This window comes from Camelus bactrianus, chromosome 6 (genome assembly GCF_048773025.1).
Source record: "Camelus bactrianus isolate YW-2024 breed Bactrian camel chromosome 6, ASM4877302v1, whole genome shotgun sequence".
Lineage (NCBI taxonomy): Eukaryota > Metazoa > Chordata > Mammalia > Artiodactyla > Camelidae > Camelus > Camelus bactrianus.
This window is the reverse complement of record NC_133544.1, coordinates 30,676,450-30,696,659: the sequence shown is the minus strand read 5'-3', so window position 1 is coordinate 30,696,659 and position 20,210 is coordinate 30,676,450. Positions and strand designations below refer to the sequence as shown.

Sequence of the window (20,210 nt, the reverse complement as noted above, 5' to 3'; positions counted from 1 at the left end):
AAGGAGTATTTACCTTCAATTTAAATTTGGTCTCACTTGTCTTGTTTTCCTAGATTATCACATTTTTATTTTATATGAAAAATTATGACTCATTTATTACTTTCTTTTTTAGCCTCTTCGTTGTCAATATTGTATCTGTCATAGCTAAAAACATTAAGTTAATAGATTACAAAATAGGAAGTCCTACCCTTCTTTCCCCTACAGACACCAGCTTAACAATACATGGACCAAAATACCTTTATGAGATCTCCAGAAACCAGTTAAGATGTTGCATTACCCCAGGTGAGGGCAAAGCAAAGAACAAGCCAAGAACAGCTGCATTAAAATGGGTAAGAAGAGCCTTTTCACTTTACCTGTGATCTCTCCCCTGCCAAGCCAACACAGCTCATCATGATCAACATAGAACACCTGGCTTGTAGCCTGCCTCTCACTGATGGGAGAAGGAGAGAGAAGAGTACAATGTGCATCCAACGTTCCAGTTTTTTATAAGGCTGCCTAAGGAAGTGGTTACTGCCTTTCTGGATGGGGTGCTGAGGAAGCAGCATTGTTTGGGTGCCTGGGAGACACTAAAAGCACCAGAGAGCCTGAAATAGTGCAGAGGCCAGCATGGCTCACTGCGATGGGGAGAAGGCACCCAACACAGTTTCTCCACTGGGAACAAGGGAGAAGAGTGGAGGATGTGTCCAGCAATCTGGTTTGGGGGGTGGGGGGCTGCCTGAAGGACTGGTCTCTATCTCGCCTGACTCAGGGCACTTCAGCCAACATACTTTGGATACCTGAGAATAAAAGAGTAGGTTGGCTTGCCACTGCAGCACCAGAGAGCCTGTACTTCTGCAGGCAGACACCAGAGGGAATAAGAGATTATGGGCTTATAAAAAAGAAACTGACAAATCTCTGATTAGGAAATTACATACACAGCCGAGAGAAGTCACATCACCCAAAAAAGGTTTCAGGGGCCTCCAAAATCTTTAGTCAGGCTCACAAAGCTTCAGTAAATCCATCTTTGGTGAAAGTATTCCCTTGTACAAAGGCATTCTATAAAAACTGGGAGATGTGGCTATTTTTCCAAATGCATAAAACTCTGCAAAAAAAAAAAACAAAAACCAAAAACAGAAGGCACATGAAGAAACGGGAAAACATGGCCCTTTCAAATGAACAAAATAAATCTCCAGAAACCAACCTCAAAGACACAGTTTCCTGACAAAGAATTCATAAATAATTTTCTTGAAGCTAAATGATCTACTAAAGAACACATATAAAACTATACAAAATCAGGAAAGAAATGCATGAACAAAATGAAAATATGAACAAAAGGTTAGAAACTAAATAAAGAACCAAACAAATTCTGGAGCTGAAGAATGCAATAACTAAGTTGGAAAATTCACTAGAAGCTTTCAACAGCAGACTTAATCAAACAGAAGAAGGAACTTGAAGAAAGATCATCTGAAATTACCAAGTCAGAGGAGCAAAAAGGAAAAAAATGAAGACAAGTGAAGAAAGACTAAGGGACTTATAGGACAACTTCAAGCAGACTAATTAATATATGCATCATGGAAGTTCCAGGAGGAGAGGAGAGAGAGAAAAGGACAAAGAGCTTATTTGAAAAAATAATGGCTGAAAATTTCCCAAAGCTGAAGAAAGAAATGGCATTGAAATTCAGGAAACAAAATATTTCAGCTCGGGTGAATCCAAAGAAGCCTACACCAAGATACATGATATTCAAACTGTCAAAAGTCAAAGATAAAGAGAAAATCTTGAAAGCCACAATTGAAAAGCATCTCATTGTGTATGAGGGAGCTCCCATAAGATTATCAGTGGCTTTCTCAGCAGAAACTTTATAGGCAGAAAGGAGTGGATGATATACTCAAAGTCCTGAAAGAAAAAAACAGCCCACCAAGAGTGCTATGTCCAGCAAAACTATACTTCAAAATTGAAGGATAAACACATTAAAGTTTTAAATTTACGAAGTATCTTTTCCAACTACAATGAAAACTAGAAATCAATAGCAATAGAAAGGTTAGAAAATTTACAAATTTGTTCAATTAAACAACAAACTCTTGAACAACCAGTGAATCAAAGAATAAATCACAAGGAAATTAGAAAAATATCTTGAGACTAATGAAAATGAAAACAAAATGCCAAAACTTCTGAGATGCAGCAAAAGTAGTAATAACAGAGAAGTTTATAGCAGCAAATGCCTACATGAAAGAAGAAAAGTCTCAAATCAGTAACCTAAGTATCCATCTTAACTAGAAAAAGAGGAACAAACTAAACCCAAAGTTAACAGAAGGAAGAAAATAATAAAACTTAGAGTCGAAATAAATTGAGTAGAAGAACAATAGAAAAAAATCAACAAATCTGAGCTAATTTTTTTAAACATGAACTTATTTGACAAACTTATAGCTAAACTGAGAATGAAAGAGAGAAAACTTGAATAACTAAAATTAGAAATGAAAAAGAAGATATTACAACTGATGACATAGAAGTGGAAAGGATAGAGACTACTATGAACAATTCTATGCCAAAAAAAAAATGCATAAATTCCTAGAAACATACAACCTACCAAGACTGAATAATGAGGAAATAGAAGATCTAAACAAATATAGAACTAGTAAGGATATTGAATCAGTAACTAAATGCCTCCCCAAAGGAGCCCAACACCAGATGGCTTTGCTAGAATTCTACCAAATAGTTAAAGAATTAGCACAAATTTTTCTCAGGCTCTTCCAAAATATTGAAGAAAAGGAAACACTTCCTAACTCATTTTATTAAGCCATCATTACCTTGAGCCAGACAAAAATACTACAAGAAAACTACAGACTAGTATCCCTGATGAAGATAGATGCAAAGATTCTCAACAGAATTCTAGAAAACCAAATTCAGCAAAGCATTTAAAAGATTATACACCATGAACAAGTAAGATTTATCCATGAGATGCAAGGATGGTTCAACATAAAGAAATCAATTAACCCAATATATCACATTTATAAAAGAAAGAACAAAAACCACTTGATTATCTCAATAGATGCAGAAAAAGTATTTGACAAAATTTGACACTCTTTCATGATAATAACACTCACCAAATAGGAATAGAAGGAAATTAGCTTATCATAATAAAGATCATATATGAAAAGCCCACAGCTAACTTCATACCCAACAGTAAAAAAATGAAAGCTTTTCCTCTATGATCAGAAATCAGGCAGGGATGCCCACTCTCACCATTCCTATTCAATATAGCACTGGAAGTCCTAGGCAGGGCAGTTAGGCAGGAAATACAAATAAAAGGCATCCAAACTAGAAAGAAAGAAGTAAATTATCTCTGTTCACAGATAACATGACTTTATTTGTGGAAAACCCTAAAAATTACACACACACACAAACTGTTAAAACTAATAAAGTAGTTCAGCAAAGTTGCAGGATACAAACAAGAATCAAAAATCAGTTGTGTTTCTATATTCTAACAATGAACAAAAGGAAGTGAGAAAGCAATTCCATTTACAATAGCATCAAAAATAAAATACTTAAATACTTAGGAATAAACTAAACAAGAAGGCAGAAGGCTTACACACTGAAAACTACAAAATATTGCTGAAAGAAATTTTAAAAGACACAAATAAATGGAAAGATACCCCTTATTCATAGATTGAAAGGCTTAAAAGGTTGTTAAAATATCCATGCTACCCAAAAGCAATCTACAGATTCAATACAATCCCTGTCAAAACCCCATTGACATTTTTTGCAGAAATAGAAAAAACATCTTAAAATTCCGTGGAAAATCAAAGAACCCTAACTAGCCAAATAGTCTTGAGAAAGAAGAACGCAGCTAGAAGCCTCACATTTCCTGATTCCAAAATATATTACAAAGCTACAATAATCAAAACAATGTGATTCAGGCATAAAGACAGTCATACAGACTAAAGAAACAGAATAGAAAGCCCAGAAATAAACCCTTGAATGTACAGTCAAATGATTTTTGACAAGAACGCCAAAAGTACACAATGGGAAAAGGACAATCTCTTCAACAAATGGTGTTGGGAATCTTGTAAAAGAATGAAGATTGACCATTATCTTATACCATATACAAAAATTAACTTTAATGTATCAAAGACCTAAACATAAGACCTGCATCTATAAAACTCCTAGAAGAAAACATAAGGGGAAAGCTGAAGACTGGAATGGGCAATGAGTTCCTGGATGTGACTCAAGAGCACTGACAACAAAAGCAAAAATAGACAAATGGGACTACATCAAACTTTAAAACTTCTGCACAGCAAAGGGCACATTAAATAGAATGAAAAGGCAACCTATAGAATGAGACAAAATATCTGTACACCATATATCAGATAAAGAGTTAATATCCACAATATAGAAAGAATTCCTACAACTCAGTAATGACAACAATTTTTAAAAATGATTTTTAAAATGGGCAAATGACTTGAAGAGACATTTTTCCAAAGAAGATACACAGGCATGTGAAAAGATGCTCAACATCACTAATCACAAGGAACATGCAAATCAAAACCACACCCATTCAGATGACCTATCATCACTATCAAAGCAACAGAAATAACAAGTGTCAGTGAGGATGTGGAGAAACCGGAACATTTGTGTACTGCTGGTGGGATTGTAAAATGGTTCAGCTACCATGGAAACCTGTAAAGAGGTTCCTCAAAAGGTTAACAATGAAACTACCATATGATCCAGCAATCCTACTTCTGAATAAATAATCCAGAATTGAAAACAAGATCTCAGATAGGTATTTGCACACCCATGTTCACTGCAGCATTATTCAAAATAGACAAAATGTGGAAGCAGCCTAAATGTTCATCAACAGATAAATACTTAACATACAATGGAATATTATTCAGCCTTTAAAGAGAAGAAAATCTGTCATATGCTACAGCATGAATGAACCTTGAGATACTATGCTAAGTGAAATAAGCCAGTCACAATAAGGTAAATACTGCATGATTAGACTTACCTGAGGTATCTAAAGTAATCACCTCTTAGAAACAAAGTACAATGGTGGCTGCCAGGGGCCGGAGGAAGGAAGAAACATGGTATTGTAGTTATACAGATACAGGAGATGAAAAGTTCTAGAGACCTGTTGTACAACAAGGTTCATGTAGTTAACAGGACTGTACTGTACACTTACAAATTGTTAAGAGGGTAAGAAAAGAGAAATGCATATTATTGGATTTAGCAGCTGTGTACTAATGGTGCTTGAATATACCTTCTCTCCCAACTCCACACACTCCTTGCAGTTGCATACTTGATGTCCTTCTGGCATCTCACATTTCCCTCATCAGAAACCAAATTTAATACCCTTCCATCCAAATTGTTTCTAGATTGCTCTCTTAGTTAATGACACCCCCACCTACCCTAATAACCAAACTTGAAATCTCACCATAATATTTACCTTCTCCTTCCCAAAGCATGGTCACTCATGGAACTCTTTGGTATGTCTCCTCTAAATATCCTTTTTCCAATTTCTATTGTATTAGTTCAGTCCTTATCCCCTTTAGGATGGAAGTAGCATACTAACTGCTCTGCCTATCTGCAGTGTCTCTTCCTTCCAATCTGCCATCAGTCAACTATAACATTTTTATGTATCACTTTTCCATAAAAAGTCTTGAATAGTTTCACATTTTCTGTAGTACTAAGCCACTTGAAAGTTTGTCCTTAACTGAATTGACCAGCTTTATTCTCTAGATTTCATCCTCTCAACCTCCAACCTCTAACCTCATTAGGCAACTTCTCTTTCTCTGAAAGTACTTTCAGATCTCTATTATTTTGTTCATTCTGCTTCAAATGTTTCTCCCTTTTTCTTACTGTTTAAAGCTCAATTCAGTTGTCACCTCCCTTGTGAAGTTTTACAGTTTGTCCCATCAGAATTAGTTATTCCCTTTTCTGTGTTATCATACATTGTATTTTGTTTTTTACATTAAAACATAAGCATTTACAGGATTTTTAAATTTTTTTTTCCTTAAAAACACAGGCTGACTTATGTGTGTTCCGTGAGACTATGGGAAATAGGAATCCCGTCTGATTTATATTAACACCACTCTCTAGTGTTTAATAAAGTGCCTTATAGAAAGAGAGTATTCAATTCATGTTTAGCAAATTAGGTTGAAGCAAAGAAAGTTCCCCTAGTGTAATATAGAAGGAAGCACACCAGACTAAAAATCTAGAGATTAGATCTTTTCATCTTGACCTACTATCTATTTAAACATGTGACTTTAAGCTAATCTTTTAACCTCTCTGCAGTATAATTTGTTTTCTACAAGAAATCTTTATGAGTCTCACACCCATGCTTTAAAACTTTAAAATATTGGCTTACGTGATAAAATTATGCAAATGGTTTCCCATTAGCTTACATGATAAAGTTCAAACTCCAAAGCCTAGCATTCAGCCACCTCCACAATCTGGTTTTAGTTACTGTTCTAGCCTCAACTCCCACTAACGGGAGGCCAAAGGAATAAATCCCTTGTCTGTATTCTTCTGCTCTCCATTCTCCTGCCAATGCTTCCCCTAGGCTGAACTCAAGCAGAAGCCACAAGGACAGGGAGACCATTGGTTCTATCCATAAACATTAGCTCCTTGAGGGCACAGAGCAGGGTAGAGAAGAGGAGAGAGTAATGAAGAGGAACAAATGGACCTGCTTCACTCAAACTGTTCTTCCTACCTGAATTTAAATCTATTTATCTCAGATGATGGCTCTATAAAAAATAATGTTAATGCAGTATCTAGCATTTATGGAGAGCTTACCATGCTCCAGGCATTTTGACATGCAGATTGAGGAGGAGGTATGGCTTGAGGAGGAAGAAGGGAATGAGGGAAGGAAGAGGCTGAAGAAGTTACCAGATTATGATCTTCAGTTAAGGTCTGCTCTTACACATACCCATGTAGTTTTTGTAGACAAACCTAATTGCCATGCTAATGGGTTTGGACCATTGTAAAGGCCAATAAAGGAATTTAAATATTGAAATAAGATCAAGTTTGAGCTTTTGGGAGAATGTCTACTACTGTTTGGAGAATGAATTGAGTCAGGGAAAGATCAGAACCAGCAATCTGATGAGAGCTTGAATTAAAGCTGAAGCAACAGTATAGAAAAACAAAGCAGGATTTCTGAAATATTCAGAAATCACAGTTGACAAGATTAGAAACTGGATATGGAAGGTAAGGAAGTCAAAAATGACCTCCATTTTCTAACATGGGCAACATATGAATTACAGTACCATATATTGATAGAACCCATGCCTTATCTTCATAGTCTTAAAAGAGAAGCAGGTGTTTGCTAATTGGACAAGAAGGAGTTGAGACAGATGTGTGAAAAAATCATGCTATATGCTAGAAATTATAGCTAGAATATGGGTATGTGTAAGAGCAGAGCGATGAAGAGAAAAGATGGATCATAAAAGGGCTAGTTCATTGCCCTAGGCAGTTTGAACTTTATCCCTAGGACAAAAGGAAGCTTTTGGTGGCTAAAGGCACAATTAAATCAGATACTATTGAGAAATTTCCATAGAATCGTAGAATTTAGACCATGACTTTGAAAGATAATGACTAGGGTTGACTAAGAAAAGAATTATTTCAAATTAAAAACTGTTTATTAAAAATATTTTCAAGTGTTGTGGAATCAGTCAAGAATCTGAATAGTAAGAGGAAGAATCACTCATCCTGCTACTTAAAGATAACTACTATGAACACATGTAATTATTTTCTTCCAGTATATACCTTGAATTGTACTTTATTGCTACAGTTATAATTGTACTATGATTTATACTTTTTTAAAGTATAGCACTCATATCAGAATAGTAAGTGGTGAATTTTACCCCTACTTTTTAGGCCTATAGAAAGACCTGGATCATATCAAGTTCCCAATAAATATAGAATACACTACATAGTTTCTATCTACCTATGTGCAAAATACCTTAAAAATTAATTTCTGTTTTCACCAGTGACACTGACTCAGTCTTCACATTTGCTTCATTCTCTATGATCACCTGTTCTAAGATTTCCTTTCTCAACTATATAAATTAGCATCTACTACTTGCCTAAACACCATGTTTAACAATGTTTACCTCCCACAAAAGGTTTAACCAAAATTTACTTTTTATTAGCCTATCATTGAAATTAATATATAAGGTGAGCATTCTGGAAGTTGAAGCTTTTGTACTTATACCTAATAATATGAGAAACAATATTTGTAGAAAAGATTAAGAGAGATGAGACTTTTATAAGCTGATAAAATTTCTCTAACTGCAAAGATAACTTTGAACTTCTCTTGGTCCCTTTTCCCAGATCATCATGAAAACTAGTTAGTTAATACTTAAAAAGGATTTTAAAAGTTACTTGTCTGAGTCACTTTTAGAGATATAATAGCTTATGATTTCTAAAGAAATACTACTTTTTATCTACTGTTGTCTAGAGAATGTTTAGAAGAAGGACCTACTGAAGAAAACAAAATTCTAGTTTTGCATTTTAATACCAGTGACACAATGAAAGCATTACAAATAGAAGCTGACTGTGTATATATTTTTATTTATATTAATGCCTCTGAAACTATATCTTGACAGCCTTTCTTTGAGGAATAAGAGAATTCCCAGTCAGCTTTTTTGACTATTCAGGGTTTAAGAGGGGGAAGATGGTCCTAGCAGCCTAACAAAGGAACCTGGAGTTCAGAGACCCAAAAAGGACACCAAACCAGAAGTCAGATAGCAGGACAGGAATGAACCAAAAGAATATAAACCAAATGCTGAAGTTTATATCCCTGAACCAGAATAACAGCAAAGCAAAGGGTAATTACCAATAGTGTAAGCAAAGAGAGAGAGCCGATGAAACGGGCACAGGAAAGGGGAAGACTGTGTCTGAAAACTAGTCTTTTGCCATAGTGACTGTAACCAGTACCCACAATTCTTAATGGATATAAAACACTAGTGTTGCTAGTAAGGGCAAGCACCAAGGATCCTAATTTGAGATCTTCCTCAAGGGCCCTCAGTCCTTAAGAATACCTCGTCATGAAATCCATCCCTATAAAGACAGTCATGAAAAACTCCTGGTCATCTGAAGCCACCTCAGCTCAAAAGACTGTGCTTCCTTTTTTTGGGAATTTTGGCACTTGATCCTACATTTAAAGCCTTTTAAAATAGTTTTCTCCTTTTTTAGTGTATTTAGCTAATTCTGTATGGTCATTATATCTTCTAATACCATTTTGTCATCTCTTTTTACCCTGTTCCTTTGGCTATTTTACTTGTTTTACTTTTAATATTGTATATTTAGCTGACCTGTATGTGACAAATTGAAAGTAAAAGCCAAAGGAAGACAGCTACTAAAACAGTTCACACCTGACCATGGGAAGTGAATTACTTTTCCTCCTTTTGCCTGATCTCAGAAATAACCTGTAAGGATTAACTTAGAGTGTTGCTTACAGTGCTATCATTTCATCTTCAAACAAGGCAGTTATATGCATTGAACAAAGCTGGTATTCCATTTCCCTGATTACTTAACCTTAGCTAAATGTGATAATTTTCACTTTTTAATTCTCCTTTTTCTTCTCACTACTGCAAAGACTCTTTCACTGCTTTTTAACAAAAAGATAAAGAAAAGAAAGGAAAAAAATCTAAATTTTCACTCTATTGTTAACAAATGTTTACAATTTTTTTTAAAAATGGATAATTCTAGTAAAAAGAATATTGAAATTATTAACCAGAATAAGGTTTGAAATTGTATGTAGTATATATCTCTACAGCCCATCCTCTTTTTTACTCCATATATTCCAGACTGATTAAAAGTCAAGCATTTAGAAACTCATTCACCAAAACTTTCCTGTGTGACCACTGTGTGCACAGTATCATTGGGCCATGACTTAAAACATTTTTTCTTTTCTGAAAGAGCTGATAATCCAGTTAAGAAAATAGACATATATATAAATAAGTTTAATTACTGTAACATATGTAATAAATACAATATTCAATGAGAATCCTAAGAGTATTTTATAATGCCTCAGTGCAGGAAAAAAATGAAATGGTCATGCATTACTTCATAAAAGAGGGACTATGAAAGAAGCTTCTTTAATTTTTTTTTATTTTGAAAAAATTTCATAGTTCAGAAAATCTTCAAGAATAGTACAAACAATTCCTATATATCTTTCGCACAAATTCCCCCAAATGTTAAGCCTTTTGCCACATGTACTTTACCATTTCTTGCTATGTGTTAATATACACATTTTCCTGAACTGCTTTACTTGTGAGTAAATTGCAGATATGATGCCTCTTTATCCCTAAATACTTCAAATGTATATTTCCTAAAGAAAAAGGAAGAAAAGATTCTTACATAACCACAGTACAATTATCAAAATCAGGAAATGAACCTTGCCATAATACTATTATGTAATCTTATTCAAATTACATTTTGCCAGTTTTTCTAATAATGTTCTTTATAGCCAAAGGGAAAAGAATATTCTCTTCTTCTGATCTGGGATCCAATCCAGCTTCATGCATTACTTTTAGCTATTATGTGTCTTTAGGCCCTTTTATCTGAAACAATTCCTCAATTTTTCTTTGTCTTTCATGACCTTGACATTTTTAAAGAGTATAGGAGAGTAATTTTGTTGAATGTCCCTCAAATTTAGACTTTTCTGATGTTTCCTGATGGTTTGGTTCAGATTATGCATTTTGACAGTAATACGTCATGTGTGATTGTGTGTCCTTCTAAGTACATCATATTGGGAAGCTCATGATGTCATTTTGCCCCATTACTGGTGATACTAACTTTGGTAATTTGACTAAGTTCGTGTCTGCAGGTTTCTCTGCTGTAAAATTACTATTTTGCTTTGTGGTTAATAAGAATCTTATGGGGATATATGTTGAAACCAGATAAATATGTTGTTTTTCTTGAGGTTTTTATCTTTTAGTTTAGTTATCCATTGACGATCTTTGCCAAAACCAATTATTTCTATGGTAGTTACCAAGTGGTAACTTTCTGATTCCAACATTTCTTTCTTTATCAGTTGACATTCTGCTATGATGAAGAATTATCTTTAATCATTACTTTATATTAGTATATAGTCATGAATTTTTGTTTTTATTTTATTAAATGGATTATATACTCTGTTGCTATCCTAATTTATTTTGATGCTTAAGTTATCCCAGGTTTGGCCAAAGGAACCTCTTCATGTTGACTCCAAGATCCTTTGACATGTTCCCATCATTATTTGAGTACTTCCCAAAGAAGGTTGTAAAGGAAGAATAATAATTTCACAGGAAAACAAAAAGATGAGAGAAAATTTATTTTAGGCAGAGAAAACATTATATGCTAAGCTAGAAAAATAAGAAATACTGCAGTGTTTTCCAGTATCTACAATATAATCAATTGTCTAATGATGGAGTAATGAATTATGAGGCTGAAAAGGAAGCAAGGAAGAGTTCTGTATACAATTCTAAAGAATTTGAATTTTATCCTGCCAGTAGTAGTGAACCACTGATAAAAATTATAGATAGATAAAATTTTGTGACAACAGTGCCTTGTTTTACAATCTTGATGCACAAGAATTCCAAGGGTACTTTCTTTTACTGTTTCTTATATAGCCCTAGAAAATAACACAATCCTTTCAGCCATGGTTTCTAGGTTTTGTCAGAAATACCATGAGGCTCATTATCATGAATAAACAAGTAGAAAAACATTGATTAAACAAGTAGAAAAAGACTATTAAATTGAAAACAATATAAGAAATTATCTTCAAATATACAAAGTGCCCTATAGACCTGAGTCTACAAACGCTACCATTGCCGGTGTTTCCCTAGAACTTTGGACCTGATTTCTCTTAATTTGAGATTTATATGAAAGACTAAATGCTTTGTATATCTGAACCACACATTCATTGAATTACCAAAGGCCCTAGCCATTTAACCTGAATAAATTACTATTATCTTTGCTTTTTAAGTTTCCTAGGAGAGTTACTCATTATCTTAGGTGGTTTGCTGTTCAGAAAGATCCAGGAAAAAGAAATACAAGGAATTCAAGAGAAAGTACAGTGGGAAATAGAGGCAGTAATATTAATAGGGCAGAGCAAGACTTCTCCTTGAGATTTTCTGTATGTCTGAAGAATGAATAATGATTTACACTTTAGGTAGTTTGGGGAACTGTTTCCCTGATTGTTTTGAAGAATGAAATTTCCTCTTGAGGTTTTGAATTTAATCAAGAAGAACCTGCATGAGCATCTTGTTTCTGTTATATTCTGTTCTATCACCTGAAAGTATCTTTTCTTCATTTGCTACTAATTTAAAAAATGGATTTTCAAGCCAAGATGAAACATTGTATATTAAGAATTGGCAGATTAAAAAGCAGGGAAAAATAATTCCATTGGTACAAACAGATTCATTCTAAGATAGCCATTGCCATAAGAAAAATGTTACTGCTACAGAACCGAGATCCTTAGTTTACTCAGTAGAAAGGAAACCATTTGTACTTTCTTTGTCCCTTTAAAGGCCTGGTATATCATAGACATTGCCATTAGTATTTAAACATGTCTTTGATGATGGCAGTCCTGAGTGAATATCTTAAATATTGTTTTTTAGTGATTGTAACTGCTGAGTGGAAGATAGGAAATCTCAGTAATGTTTTGAGTACTTTACCTGCGAAGATTCTGAACTCACATATAATCGACCCCATGTCTGGACTTACACGCTAGAATACATAAAAGAGACAAGTTTTACTAATGGAAATCTAGGCTTATTAGAGAAACCTCTAGATCATCGATTTGTGACTAATTTAGAATTGTTTTAATCCTGCAAATCTACCTCCGAAAATTAAACCCATCGCTTATGAAGGTCATCAGTTTAGATGTTATAATAATTCAGCCTGTTACTCTTTGCTCAAGACGAGTATCTACTAGTGGGGAGGATGTCGACTTCACTTCCTCATCTCCACCCCTACTCCCCTATAAGGATCCCATATCCTAAAGTACTTTGTAGTTTATTTTTGTAAAAGTAGCTAGTCTTCCCATAAACTATCATCACCATATATCAGCAGCTAATTTTACTATTGTAAGTTTAAATAAATATATCTTTGAACACTATAATCTTCTCAGTAGGACATGTACTTTCACATGTTAGTTGTATTTTGTTTTGCAGTGTATACAAGTTAAATGGAGCTAGTGCCCTCTCAGATTCTCTTTATACTGTTGGTATTCATTTGTAAGGTAGCCATCAGAATATATTTGTGGCCATGAAATAGTTTTTGTTTTATAGTAAAGACTCTGTCTAAATTTTGGGTATTTTCTCTATCGAAAACTCAGACTTCCTTTCATTACAACCTTCCTACTTTTTCAAAATGATTCTTGCCTTCCTTTCCTGCCTCTACCTAAATGGGCTTTATGGACCACTCAGTGAAAACTGGCTGCTAGGCTGTAGCCCATCTGGCCTTTAAGAGACAAAAGTCACCCTTTTTTCTCGATTTTTTTCTATTCTATCAGATTTCTGTGCTGAGCTCAGAATCAAAAAGAGGGCTGGGGTGTGGTGGGGAACATTTCTTGACCCTTTTTTCTGTCTGATTGAGTTCCTCAATGGCCCAGGGCAGTTAGAAGTGTTTTGGAGTTGTAACTTGCAAAATAAGAGAAGTCAGAGATAACTATTCTTAAATTTTCTGAAGCTTTCATTTTAAATCTTCTTGTAAATCACTGGTGTCAACATCAGAAAAGAGTGGAAATTGTGTTTCTTTTAAAAGAGGAAACATCACTATTTGCCTACCAGATTTATTTTGGAAATATATGCATTCTAAAAATGGCCCTCCCCCTGCCAGCCCACGGGAGGCCTGCGTAAGAGCCCCCGAGCTATACACGTGTCGTGCATCCTTAGCCTGTGCCTCCAGCTGCTAGTGCCTCTGTGTGTGTCCCTAGGACCATCCCTCAAGCACTGTTTATGCTCTTTTGATCTGAAAATGAGAGTACTGAATCACCTAGATCAATGGTTTTCAGACTTATTTTAGCTACAGTCTTTTGTTGAATGGAATCTTATATGGACACACAGTCATCCTGCATGTGGTGAGGGATACAACAGAACTGGGTATGTTAATGTTATTTAATAGTTCAATTTACTTAAACCGAACAGCTATTATCTATTTCATTACTTTTATTCTTGTGTGTAGAAGGTAAGTGACAAATACTGTGTTTCTCATATTTACACAACCAAGTTAGCCCTTGTTTAATAGTGAAGTAGGTACTTGTTCCTACTGTGTGATCTCGGGTGGGTCTTCAATAGGAAGAAGCCATTTGGCACATAGAAGATGCTCAGTAAACACTTGCTGAGAACACACGTACACACACACACACATATGTTCCCACACCCCTGCTAATGTGCCAGAGAATTAAAATACTACTCCTTTCAGACCCTTTCAGTTAATTTATTGTATCTCCAGAAGGCCTCTGTAATAACATGCAAATAGTTTAGCGAGGGGCCAGTGTTAACCTACCTAGCATCAAAGTTTGGATTTTTATCCAGTGAGGCAATCACTTTGTGACAGAGAGTTTCTAAATATTGAAGGGCTTAGAGAGCAAAAGGGCAGAAACAGGAGGTGCCACTTTGTTTCCCCCTTCCCAGCTTTTGACTTTGAAGGATTTGCTATTCATTCATACCTCAAGTACCTACTATAAGTATAAGGAAAACACTGTTCTAAAAGTGGCAAAGGATACAAAGATTAATAGGCTATAGTTTCTGCCTTCAAGGAATTTACAACAATTAATGTAGGTAAGGCAAGTATTTAAATGTCTATAGCAAAAGATGGAAAGTGGTAAGTGCCATAAGAAAAATATAAATAAGGTACAAAATTATTTTAAGGATATGAAAGATTCTTCCAGGCTAGTAGAAATTGGTATGCAATTTCCAATTTAAAAAACTACCAGTCTCTATAGTTAGAGAACAGTCAGGTGTTTTACGACCCTCCTGCCCTCATTTTTTATTTACTGACATGTCTTTCCCTTCTACTGAGCTGTAATGTTTCTCATGGCAAGGTGTATCTTACTCTTTGTATACCAAGTGCCTAACTGCACCTGGTTCATAAAATGCACTCAGTAAATACTTGTTGAATGGATGTATGTATCACTGGTAATCAAACTTGCTTTCTAGTAAGAAAATTCTATTCTATTACAAAGCATATTCTCTGTACAGTTAAAAAGTGCAATATTCTTCTCAGAAACCAAACATTTTTAAAGGACAGCTTTTATAAGATTATGCACAGTTTGCACCATAAAGAAAGTAAGGAATATCTTATGAGATCACATCTGATATCTATAAACCTGAATAAAAAGCAGAAGCACCTATCTCTGTCATTATCTTCAATTACACTGGTTGTGACAGTATGTTTTTATGACATTTAATGACAAGGCTGGGACTTCAGTGAAAGTAGGTTATGAATAAATTTACACTTCAATTGTAAGTAAATGATAAATCATACATAATCCTTCTCTAAGTGTTCACCCTAAAGTAGACATTTTTTTCACATTTAGCACTAAATAATTTCTAAGGTCTTTCAAGCATTGAAAGTTTTGTAGTTTTATGGTTGCCCATGGGGGAGAAATAAGTATAAGCCTATTTGTATGTCTTTTTCTTTGACTACTTATGATAATGTCATTTGTCTTAGAATGGAAGCTCTTTGGGACAGTACCAGTAAATCAAGTCAGTGAATATGTCTGAAGCAGCTTCTGGGGTTGGGGTAGGAGTACTAAATTTAATAAATTGCAGTGACCAGAAACTTACAGACTGCTGAGCAATACATACAGTCATTATAAAGTGGACTAAAGAAATAGGAGCTGGAGGCAGGCAGTCCAGGGCTTATATGACAGCTCAACATTGTCAACAGAGATTTGGGCTCCTTTTCTTCTCATATATCCATACTTATTGTGTAGGTTTTCATCCTTAAGGTTGAAAAATGGCTATGGCACATCCCAGTGTCTAGCCATGTTCTAAGTAAAAACGTAGAAGGGCAAAAACTTCCTTGTCTTGAAGCTTTGTCTCTTTTATCTTTTTATTTGTAGTCGGAAGCCTGACCCAGGGACTTCTTCACTCACTGGCCAGAAGCATATTATATGGCTGCTCTTAACTGAGAAGGGCTGGGGAAGAAGGGAGTTGTGGATAGCAGTTAGGACAGCCAAGCAACAGTGTTTGCAGTTGCTCCTTTTATGTTTACCCTTTGGACTACAGACCTTTAAGATTCCAAGAACAGGCCAAGTTATTTATCCATGAGGATATTGTGCTCTAAGAAGTCTCTTTTTGTCATTAGGTGACTCATTTATTAATTCAATATGTATGTATTTTTTATTGTCTAATATGTGCCAGATACTTTTCTAGGTATTGGGAATAAGAACAGTGAACAAAAAGACAAAGTTGCAGGTGTCATGGAGCTTACCTTCTACTTAGAAGAAAGCTATAAACAAATATAAATATGTATTAGAGGTATATAGATACAAATATCTATGTATGTATGTATGTGTAGATGTATGTTCATGAGGAAAAGTAAAGTAGGGTAAGGAGAATAGAGAGTGATGGTAGGTAATATTCTATATAAGATATTTAACAAAGGCCTCTTTGATGAGGGGGTATTTTAGCAAAGACCTGAAAGAAATGAGAGATGAATGGAGCCACAGTGTCTGGGGAAGAATGGTCCAAGGAGAGGAAAGGGCAAGTGTGAAGACCCTGAAGAGAGATGTACTTGGTGTGCTCAAGGACAGGCAAGGAGCCAGTCTGGCTGAGCATGCTGAACAAGGTGCAAAATGACAGGAGAGGAGAACAGGGTAGGCCATAATATGTTGGGCTTTGTAGACCATAGCGAAGATTTTATTCTGAGTGAAATAGAAAGTCACTGGAGGGTTGTGAGCAAAGATTAGCAAAATTCAACTTACAATTTAAAAGGACCACTGTAACTACTGTGTAGAGAATAAATTATAATAGGACAAGGGTAGAAGCAAGCAGACCAATGAGGACACTATTCAGTTTTCCAGCAAATAAATGATGGTTCCAACTATTGTAGTAATTGCAGAGACAGTAATGATCAGATTCTAAAGATATTTTAACAATAGTTTAGATATGATTCCGATGAAAAAAGAAGAATCAAGGATGTCACCAAGGTCTTGTATTAATCACTGGGTGAATGGAGTTGCTGAGACTGGAATTGCTAGAGAATAAGACATCATGTGGGTAGGATAGGAGGGTGGGGAGTCAAGAGTTTTGATTTTGAGTATGTTCGGTTTGAATTGCCTTTTGCACATTCAAGTACACGTTTGATAATTTTTAAGTTTGTAGGTATATATACTCTTACCCACCAGCTATCTGGATGACATGCACATCTAAAGTTGAAGTTAGAGGTTGGGACTGGAGATATAAAATTAGGAGTTTTAGGGTATGGGTGATATTAAAGCTGTAAGACTAGATGAGGTTAGAGTTATAGAAAACAATCTTTTTCTATGACTTTTTTAGAGGAGAGAAAAATGTCTTATGAAATTCTGAATAAATTCAAGTTTATGTATTTCATTTCATTAACAAACTCATTAAGTGTTCAGAGTTTAGTACAGTAGTTGTAAGACATGGACTCTGAAGCCAGGCTACCTAGGTTTGAATCCTGGCTCTTCTGTTTCTAGCTTTATGATTTAGGCCAAGTTATGTACACTTCTCTTTCCTCGTCTGGAAGTAAGGATAATTTTGACACCTCCCTGTAGGTTGTTGTGAAAATTAATTAGAATAGCGCCATGATACATGGTAAGCACTCAAAAATGATTAGCCAATATCATCATTAAATTTCACCAACTTTTGACACACGTTGTAACATTGCTGACTTGATTTAATGTTCCACCAAAGCAGGCTATATTTTGGAAGGAAGAGAAAATTTCTCACCTTGTAATCTTCATGTCTGGACATATGAAATTGAGAGTTGTTGATATTTATAAGCCTTTCCCACTTTTTAATCAGTGCTTCAGCATCATAGTCTTAGTTAATTATCTTCTTGTTTAGGTCACAGTGCTGTGGATATCACCAAGGTGGCGAGAAGACACCGCATGTCTCCTTTCCCTCTCACATCTATGGACAAAGCTTTTATCACAGTCCTGGAGATGACTCCGGTGCTTGGGACAGAAATCATCAACTACCGAGGTACTATTACATTTGCTCATTGCCTTTTACTTTCTGGTTTTTTTCCAAGTAAGATTCATATAACATTAATACACAGTTTTCCTGAAATGTTATTACCCATTATCAGAATTATTATCATCAGTCTTTTTGTTTCTTATTCTACTCAACTCTAAGATCAGTCTTACTGGTATACAGAGTAAAATACCATTAATCTTCCTTTACATTTAAAAAAAAAGAAAAGAAAAAAGTCAACTGTTTCTCCTGTTCATCAAAATACCAATAGTCTAAACTTAAGAGAGGGCTCTTAGCTACAAGTAAAGTACTATGCATAGATGCCTTTTATTAGAAGCTGCCTTAAATCTCTTTGAAGAAAGGTAGGATATTAAACAATACCCTAAAAGACAAGAATCCAGTAACAGTCTGTCCCTTGCATGTATCAGGCTTATCTCCAGAGCTCCTTTGCCATTTAGGATAGAAAGTCACCTGGCTTTTGTTACCATAGAAGTCCTTTCTGAAAAAAAGGAAGAGGAATAAGATGTTCTGTAGACTGGATTTATTCATTCTTCATTGATCTAATAAAACCTACCACATGGCAAAAAGAAAGAAAGAAAAGGAGGGAAGGAAGGAAGGAAGGAAGGAAGGAAGGAAGGAAGGAAGAGAAGGCTGTCAGTACTGAGTGAGGGAAACAGTTAACTATGAGTCTGTCTTATGTCCTTTCTGACAGAAATTGGCGCTAATGTGTCTCGTAATTGTTTTCCTTTGTGGAAATCATGTTTTTAAATGTAAAAGGTAAAAACCACATTAATTGATCTATGGATCACTGAGCAACCAGTCTGATCTTAGTTTTTCTGCTTCATCTGTCTTCTCACTTTCTGCTCTTAGTTTAGTAGCACGTTGAGATCAGCTTGTGGAAAGATACTGGAGAGGTGGCAGTGTTCTCCAGTGTTTTCCATTTTTAATCAACTACTTCCCTTTCTAAAAATGCAGTACAGATAGATGTGTTTAGTGCAATCTGAGTAAAATATTGTTTCCTGGTTGTTTTTATTATGCAAATAAAAATAATACAAAAAGATTGATTTTACAAATAAAGGACTTAATTCTTAGATCATAAAATATTCCAATTTCAGTGAATATTAGAGAGCGTCTATACAAACACCCTAAGTTTTCTGCAAGAAAGCTCAGACTCAAATAGAACAGCAGAAAAGGGTTAGGATAAAGACTCAAAACTTAACATTCTTCTTTTTACTACGTGGTAGCACTCTTTTTCCAGTATTAAAATATAAAAAATAATAGTAGGTAAAATAACAAATTAAAAAGCCTAAAACTAGTGAAATATTAAATGACAAATTCTAGCTCTTTAGTCCCTGGCTCTAGTTAGACAAAAATTATTTTTATATACTTTACACCTACCCTACATCTTTGACTTACATTCTTTTAAATATGCATATCATTAGTCTTAAACCTTTTCTTTTGTTTCTGTTTTACTCCTCATTAAAAGAAATAAAGATAATAAAACTGACTAGAGTGGGGAGTTAGTTAGGAATTAACTACATGATTTCAGAAATCAATTTTAATGAAATAGATTTCTTTCTTTTATTAAGTACAACTATTTAGATATTTTTATATCACACAACAGTAAGAGATTTTCAGAAAATATGAATGTAAAGTTAAGTTGGAAAAAAATTAATAATACTTTGCCTGTTACAGAATAAATTAACCATCCCCAGCTTCTTGTAATCAGAGTAGTTTCCCTTAATGTCAGTCCTTAGAAAAATCCCACTGTGATGCCAAGTCACATTTAGACAGAGATTCCAGTCCTTTTAAGGAAAGAACAGAGTTGGAAATGGCCATTTCTGTTTCTCCTCTAGAAAAAAAAAATATTACTGTCAGATGGGTTCTCTTTTTCCTTTGTGTGTCTGTTTCCCCTTCATTTGGTCATCAAATGAGTTGTCCCTCATAAATAAGCAAAGTGTGCATAGATGATTAATTTCCTTGTCAAGTGTTTCCACACATGATGATAAAAAAATAATGGTTTGGTTTGTATTCAACCTGTGAGTTGGATCAAACTCAAATTTTAATGCAAAAGAGTATTAT

The 20,210-nt window shown here is 34.8% G+C and overlaps 1 protein-coding gene across 6 annotated transcripts in view; it reads left to right on the top strand.

The window, feature by feature from the left end:
* The window catches only part of GPHN (gephyrin), a 429,918-nt gene that overhangs the window by 313,411 nt on the left and 96,297 nt on the right, over positions 1-20,210 (top strand). For all 6 annotated transcript variants that reach the window (XM_010962279.3, XM_010962275.3, XM_074365373.1 and 3 more), the window contains one exon: positions 18,000-18,137. In XM_010962279.3, coding sequence (XP_010960581.1) covers positions 18,000-18,137 — 138 coding nt within the window. The remainder of the gene's footprint in view (positions 1-17,999; positions 18,138-20,210) is intronic.